Here is an 8,517-nt window from a genome sequence, read left to right as displayed (position 1 = left end):
AAAAAATACTAAATATAGTGGAGTGTTCATATGTTAATAGGTTAATTCAGCAATCTGGTGACATTGAACTACATCCCGCCAGTCAACTATTACCAAGTCCGGTTTATTGCAATTGCGTCCAGCTGGTACTGCGCATGCGGAAACTACTAATATCGATGTGAATATGATATCAAAATGACAGGACATTCAAAGTAACATGAAAGATATGAGCAATGAAATGAAAGCATTAAACAGTAAAATAGACAGAATGGAAACAAGGCTGGATAACGTGAACAAATCTTTGGATAATGAAAGATTAAACAAATTCGAAAACGTGGACAGGTAATTGCGTTTTCTAATGATGAATCTACATTAGAAGACAGACAGAAACGTGGGATGAGACTGAAAGAAACGTGAAATATCTGAGGAAGCAGATATTGCTGACGTGGAATTTGAAAGAGTATATAGAATGGAAGTAGGAGTTACTGATGGAAAACCCAAAATCGCAATGTGCTTATGATTTAAGGACAAACAGAGAATCATGGACAAGGAAAGGGCAATGCATGGTACAAATATTTTCGTGGACGACCATTGTTTCTCATGGCAAACCAGGGAAATCCGTAAACAACTATTTGAAAAGCGGAAAGAACTGCGAGAGAACAAAATAAAAACATACGTTAATTATATAAAAAAAAAAATCTTTTTATGAACCCGGAAGTAAATGTGTGTAACAATCAAGATACCATCTCGATATCTTGATTGTTGATAGACGGGAGGGTTCGGAATAGAGGCTAGGCCGGGTTCATATTGATGGACTCGAGGAAATCAATATTATGGGATGGAATGTGCTGGGTGTATCAAAACATGTTTAAATCCATGTTTCATTAAATATAGCACGTAATTTAATGTATTCTATACGTTTGAACCCTGGCTTAGACAAGACAATGTGGATATCAGTGAATATTTTCCATTTTTTTTTCCAAGTGTTGTCGAATATTAGACTTCAATGCGTCCGGGAGGAACCCGATTACATAGTTAATGATGAAGAATCATTATATAACATAATGAAAACGTACATTGCATACGACGAAATCGTGAAAACAGTACTTTTGCTCCACTAAAAAAAAAACGATAAATCGATTGGTCCAGATGACATTTTTTTCGAATGTTCGATTAATCGATTACTTCAAATCATGTGAGAATTATTTGATTATATTTTCAATTCGCGAAACTTCCCCAAAATGCTGGTCTCGTGGCATAATTACTTCAATATTCAAACAAGGATTATAATCAGTTCCAAATAATTATAGAGGTATTACACTTTTGGATGTATTTGGTTTAATTTTCTGCAGTATTTTGAACAATAGATTATGCAAATTCTAGATGATATACTGGGGCAATGCCAGGTACCGTGACGAATGTAGGCTTCCGCGGGAAATTTTCTGCCACAGACAATATATTCGTTCTGTGTGCTATTCTTTAAACTTATCTGAGGAAGAAAAGACGAAAGTGTATTCTGTTGATTTTGTCAAAGATTTTGACTATGTTGACCACCGGTATCTTTTCTTCAAACTACCTAATCTAGGAATTACGGGCAAGGTGCCAGCAATTGTCAAGTCAATGTACTGTGATGTGAAGTCATGTACCAAGATTGTGGTTCCTCTGAAAACTACGAGTTAATCTGGCGAATTGGCGTATAATGCACGTTAGGAAAAATGGTCCATGAATGGGGAATGCATTGAAGTGGTATTTTTTGATGAATATCATTTAGAAATACCTGGTCGAAAGCTGTAATTTAGTATCGCAAGCACAGGAAGGCAATGTTTTCTCTGTTGACATTTCAATGTAAAGTTGGGAATATTAGGTTAGAGGTTTACTTTAAACTCTTTCATACGCTAGTCAAGCCCGTCCTTTTGTATGGTTCTGAATTATGGGAGTTCCACCAAATACATGCATGCAGAGCGGGTACTGTATTGTAAACACTTTTTAGGGGTTGGAGTGCAAACACGTAATGAAGCAGTGCTGGGGTAGTATGTGGCACAAATTTATGTAAAATCTATAGCGAAATGTATTAATTATTTGTTACGCCTATTAAGCGTATATATTGATGTATAATTTGGACAAAAATGAGAACATATCATATATCAAATATTTTATTTTCGTATTGATTCGGCGTTGTGAGGTTTGCCCAGAGGGTGGGGCCGGGGAATGTCAAGTTATTTATGGCGGAGACAGCGGGTACCGAATTGCTCTAAACAATAATTAGCGGTGCAGTGAAATGTGTGCTGATGACAAAATACGTATGTTATGTAATTTCAAAAGCATGTTAGAGTCAGAACAATACTTGTTGGTAACCACAAATGTTAAGCACAGATATTCACTTGCCCATATTCGTTGTGTATGCCATAGATCACGTACTGAGGGGGTGTTATTTAGATGTAGTGAGTGAGTAGGTAACATGCGCGTTTTGCTCGTTAAATGCAATCGACGACGAATTCCATTTCAAGTGCCCTTTATATTTTCAGCCAAAAACACATTGATTACAAAATATTTTTGGCATATCCCTACGCTTATAAACCCCAGAAAATTTATATACAACTATATATGGACCTGTTGCCTAGAAACATTATAATTATTACCTCGCTGTTGGCATGCTCATACAAACATATAGTTTAATTGTTATGGCCTTACCTCTTCGAACTTTGTTTCTAGTCTCAGTGCTGCGACACGGAGTATAATTAGCTGTCACTTAACAGACCCATGGGAGTGGAATTGTTGTATACTATGGTTAACATGAATGATAAACCCCAACAATTGCTTCTGAGATAATGAAGTTTAGTGAGCGATTAATTTTTTTAGCACTCAATTATTGACGAGTAGGACACACAAAATTGGACTTTAGTTTACTTTCTTGAAATGTATCACAGTTCTATGTATCACTTAATTAATTTTAGAATATATGTGATGATATTGTTTTAGAAGAAAAGTGACGACATTGCTAACTGGCTTAATGAATAGACCATTCACTGGTTTTAGAATCACGTGATATTTGGTGTCAGAGTACGCCATTGGATTCGCCATTTTGTTTATCTTAGTTCGGAGGTAATCGTGCCATGTTGACAAGTAAACATCACTAATTGTCAAGAACAGTTTCTATTTGAAGTTGATGACGTAGTCAAACGTAATATCACGCGCACCAGAAGTCAGTGACGTAGTCGAACGTAATATTATACATATAAAAAAAACACAAATGGTCAATTTCACCAAGAATGATATGTTCGTCTTGGCGTGCAACATCGTATACATTATACGAGGCAGTTATTCATATGTTATTAATGATATGAAATAATGTTCGAAAAATTATCGAGGAAAAAAAATAACATACTTTTTATAAAATAATTCATTGATGGCTATCTATTTCAGTTAAGGCATGATAAATCATCCATGCAGAAGTTTACGGTCGTTTTAACATTTTAATATCGACGTGATGTTCACCGGACCGTGAATATCTTCAATAAAATGTCGGTAGCTACATTTTCACAATTTGAAAGATGACGTTGATGTATTCCTAGCAACACCATAACAAAATTACGGCGAATTATCGTCGTTATCAGTTCCAGAATATAACAAACTTACCCCCAAAAAAGTCGGGCCTTTAATTTTGAATATTTGAATCAATAGCGTTATAATAATGCAAATTATTTAACTGAATGTTGAAATGTCCTTGACTCCATTATCGTGAAAGCATCTTAATAGACGTGGCGTATCGGCTCGGTAAATATATTCTACTACTTCTGTAGAAACCCGTCACGGTGATTTAACACAACATCTGAATATATTAACAAATCTATGTGGATTCACACTTCTAACGTTTGCACTAACGGCACTTTCCATTAATGATACGATGACATAATGTTGATTCTTCTATGAACACAATTAGGAGCTCACTATTTGAAAACTCGGACGAACTGGAAGATTTTGTCAAAAGAAAAAAAATGTTATAAACGAAGAGAAATCATAGAGAACAAGCACTGACAATTGCTCAGTCCCCGTTCAGTATTTAATATGAAATTCCATCACTAGCAGCAGTCCTGTAGTGTGCTAAATAAGGCTGTGATGCGATCAGCCTTTGCTGGCAATGTACTCTAATAGGATGAGCATATTTAGTTGAAGCATGAACAAATGTTATGTGCACCCATTATTTTTTGTGAAAATCATGCAAGCCATCTCAGAGACATATAGTTGTTAAATGACGTGCAGGCTGTAACCCAATATACATGAATATCCTGATAAAAAGCCCTATTCATCTGCGGCAAATGGCGTGCATCTGTAACTCAATGTTCATGATCCGAGAACCGGATTCGGACACATTTTACAGACCACGATTTCAGGATTTTATGAAACAAAATGACCATCAATTTGACACATTTGGTCGAATCACAAAATAACACGACCTACTGTATTACTTTCAACTGAATTGGGCAATATACTAGTGAGGAATAGACATGGACATAAATGAAAACAAATAGCCGCCAGTCGGCCATTTTTGTTCGAATTTCCAAAATATGCATGATAATGACACGAAGTTTAAATGCTGTTCATTCTGCGGAGCGGTCCCTGACACTTTTAAGTATCTGACCAAAATGGCCGCAACTGAGCCATACTTGTCATCAAATGGTAATGAAAATTGGTGTGCATATGTGAGTCATTATACATTGTACGTGTGTCAAATTCGAATGTGATCGGTCAAAGCAGTGTCTGTAAAATGACAACGGACGGACGAAATCGGTAATTAATCATGATAAAATCGAGAACTAAAAAATACACAACGTCTGCGTAAGGTATATATAATACTTGCAAACAAAAAAATCCTCTAGCCCCAGATTTCAAATAGGTGACCCTTTAGTAACAACTGCTGTCAAGTTAAACTTTATATAATGTCTATTTACTGGATACATAATAAAGTGGTACTGAGCGATAAACTAAACTAACATCTTTAACTAACTGTTCGTGAGCGCAATAAAAACGCTTATAGATACTACTTTCCACGAAATAGAGATTTGATTGCTTTCGGCATCTGTACTTTGTTAGCTTCTGCCACCGAGCACACTCTCTTCCGCGTCTGTCCAACGGATGGCATGCGATGTGCGCGCGTCAATGGATTCGATTCGCTGTTCAGGTAGATTTTCAACGGTGAATTGGCCAATGCTTGATTTTTTGAGCGCCGCGGCGCTTGTGATGTGGATACCTTCACCTGGCGTAATCGCGAAGGCGCGCGAGCCGGGTGTTTCAGTTTCCATGCCAACACTCTTTTGGCTCTCTTTTGTTGTCTTTCGTGTTCCTGTTTCTGTTGTTCGGCTTCGTGATCTATGATTTGCACACCGCTATCGTCTTCGACAGTAATCTGAATGTTCACATCGTCTGTGTTGGGGTTACTATATTCAATCGACTCGATGCCGAATCTTTTCCGCCGTCTACCCTTTCTTTTCGAGTGATGTTTAGTTTCATGTTGCCTCCTGAATTCCCCTAAGTCTATTGTCAAGGAGAGTCCAGATCGAGTCCCCCGTCGCTGTTTCTTTAAATCAAAAGCGTGGGCGTCCTTTTTGTTTGTACCATGACTAGAGCTTTCGTTTTTTCCACTTTCTGAGCTATCAGATTTCTTGGCACTTAGTGGATGGTGCTTGTTTTCATCATGTTTTTTAGCTGAATCGCGTTGCCAATGGCTGGTCGAATCACCCAAAGGCAGTGATGCCGGTGTTGCCGATACATCATGTACTTTAGTCGAAAGTCTAGAATTTTTTTTCATCACCTTTAGCTCATCTTTTAACTCTTGTATTCGAATATCCAACGCCACTAATGTTGGCGACCTTTGCTGGACCGTGACAGGCTTTTTAAGGCTATCAAGGCCCCGCGGGAATTTAAAAACTCCCTGATCGGTTGTCGTCGTACGGGGGCTTCCCTGGCATGAATCGCTGCATCTGTTTTTGAAAAAAGTCGAATCTCGTTCTAAAGGAAATGTACTTAGCATTCGCGGTGTTGTTGCTTCGTCATTAGAGTCCGTTATACGAGGGAAATTGTTGCTCTGCAATCCTTCATTGAGCACAGCCAGTGAAGGATTTTGACCGTCAACGAGTCTCAGTTTACTCAGACTGCGTCTCAATATATCTTTCCTCTTTGCTTTTTGTTTTACCTGTCTCTCACTTTTAACGTTATCTCCTTTGTTCAAATCTTCGCTCCTGATCCTTGTTGCTACTGAACCATCCCCGCTGTTCTCTGGCTCTTTATTCATATTTTCCGTCTTTAAGACACAGTCATTGTCAATGCCGTGTAATTGGCCATCGGGAGGAGACTCGGCGATTTTGAAACCAGAGTCATGTCGCGGTAATATTGTACGTATTCCTGACTGTGTATTGATAATCGTCGGGGAAGGCTCGGGAGAGCACTCAGACTCGCTTTGAATCACCTGTAGCTTAGCAACCACGGATGTAAGTGTATCTTTTTTTCGAAGATAGCTCTTTTTCGTATTTTCGCAATTTGACTTTTCACTTTCCCCACTTGTAGGTCTGCTTACAGGAAGCGAACTGCTTCGTGAATTTCGAAAATCACCGCTGTCGGAATCGCCTTCGCTTTTACCAGTGTTTGGTGGCTTCTTGGTTTTGACTTTCTTTATGATCGTTCCGTGAGACTGTCTGCTACTCTGAGAGTTGCTAGGCGACGATGTGCTCGACTTATCTTCATCACTGGGCATTCCATCCGGAGTATCCGTTCGAGGTTTTGCTTTCCGTGGTGTTCTTGGGAGAATCTGATCGCTTAAAAGCAACAAACCCCGAGTTTTTCGTTTTAATGCGGTTAATGCGTGCACAGTCTGAGCTGTCGATGAGAGGTTGTTGAGTTTTCTTGTCGAGTCCCCCAAACCTTTTTTTCCACACTTCGCACTTTTCTTTCTCAACAGTTTCCCTGGCAACCAGGGTATTTCTGCATCCACTGTAGATGAATCATCTTCAGTAGTAGGAACCGGGGATGGTGCCGGCTGAGGCGTTACCTTCGCCGCCTGTCTGTATGATGTTGAATTTTGCGCACAGTACATCTCGTAGAGTTGTATCACTTCGATGTGAGGCGGTCGCGGGTGTTCAAATTCGGTATTCATCAGCGTCGTCACCGTACCGCACTGTGAAATGCGTAGTCGTTCATGGGATGTCGCAAAACTTGTTGATTTTGGTCTATCTGGCACTGAGGGTAGTCTGTCTGCGTTTTCGACCGCCCCTGCAGACAGCGTACGTAAGTGTCGGTCTTTGAATGAAACCCCTTTAACCAAATCGGTGAAAAACCCATCGGGCGTGTTTTTGTCAGTTTTTTGAGCCCATTCCAATGCTGTTTGAAACTCAACATTGTCTTTAATCGTGAATGAAGCGTTGCCACTGACAACCAGCAATCTCGCACATCCCAGGTGTCCGTTCTTTGTCGCCAGTATCAAAGGCGTTTCCCCATTTCGGTTCATCACATCCACAGACACACGATATTTCTTATACATTTCCAACAATAACCGCATAATCTGCTTGTCTCCCGTCTTTGCTGATATATGGAGCACGGTGTTGCCGTTCGCGTCTTGTGCATTCAATAAACAAGGGTCGTGCGACAGAAATAACGACACCAGAGCACGTTTCTTCATTCTACACGCCAGTGCAAGCGAGTTCGTCCCGTTTTTACTGCTAGTTGATATGTCTGCTCCGTGATTAAGTAAAACTTTGGCTATATTTACAGACGTTCGCTCATGTTCCAGTATGCAACAGTGCATTAGCGGTGTCATACTGTCATCATCCATTGCATTAACGTCAATATCCACAAACAATTCCGAATCAAGCAAGTAACGTACCTGCTGCAGTCGATTGCATTTTACGGCTTTATGAAGCGCCATGTTGTACCGAACGTGTGATGTAGATGGCGTCCAATATTCCTCCGGATCGCAAGTGTGTATCGGAATACACTCCAAATAGCAACAGGCTCGCAGCTTGTTGAATTAAGCTACGTTAATAAGAAGAAGAAAAATACGCCGAGACTTCGGCGTACGATAAGTGACTTCACATTAGTCTAATATGCTGCATAGCATGGATCCATTATATCGAGTAATGTACATAACACGACGATCTGAATTTGTCGGAATTGTACACTTAATACACATCACGTACATCCTGTGACGTAACAAGTCATTAAACTTGTCCGTAGTGTTATGTAATTCCTACTTGTTTCATCAACCGCATGCGCAGTGTATTAGTGTATGATGAGATTCAACCAACAGCATGGACGGTGAATGTCTAACTAAGCTACGGCGTTTCCTAGATCGATGTGCTTTCGTCTCTACGCCAAAGAATATCATACATTATTTGTAGATTTTCACTCAACTAGAAAACGTGTCAGCTATCACCAACTCACTCGAACGTCGCCGTGTTCAGTAGCACCGCATCAGCAACTAGATGAACTTCCGATCACAATGCCATATCCGAATACACTCACATCCACTAGGCAGCGCCGATTTCGTCC

At 39.7% G+C, this 8,517-nt stretch overlaps 1 protein-coding gene across 1 annotated transcript; it reads right to left on the bottom strand.

Annotated features, from left to right (window-relative positions):
* Positions 1-4,766: 4,766 nt before the first annotated feature.
* Positions 4,767-7,894, bottom strand: LOC144360225 (uncharacterized). Its single transcript, XM_078013037.2, has one exon. It carries the CDS (start codon positions 7,892-7,894, stop codon positions 5,018-5,020), a length of 2,877 nt encoding a protein of 958 aa, XP_077869163.2. The 3' UTR covers positions 4,767-5,017.
* Between the last annotated feature and the right edge of the window lie 623 nt (positions 7,895-8,517).

Source organism: Saccoglossus kowalevskii, chromosome 9, assembly GCF_978046115.1.
Source record: "Saccoglossus kowalevskii chromosome 9, keSacKowa6.1, whole genome shotgun sequence".
Taxonomy (NCBI): domain Eukaryota; kingdom Metazoa; phylum Hemichordata; class Enteropneusta; family Harrimaniidae; genus Saccoglossus; species Saccoglossus kowalevskii.
Note: the sequence above shows the minus strand (reverse complement) of the source record. Positions and strands in the feature narration are given on the sequence as shown.

Coding starts and splice junctions, on each gene's coding strand:
- LOC144360225 (XM_078013037.2), bottom strand. CDS start 7,894: ATGGCGCTTCATAAAGCCGTAAAATGCAATCGACTGCAGCAGGTACGT.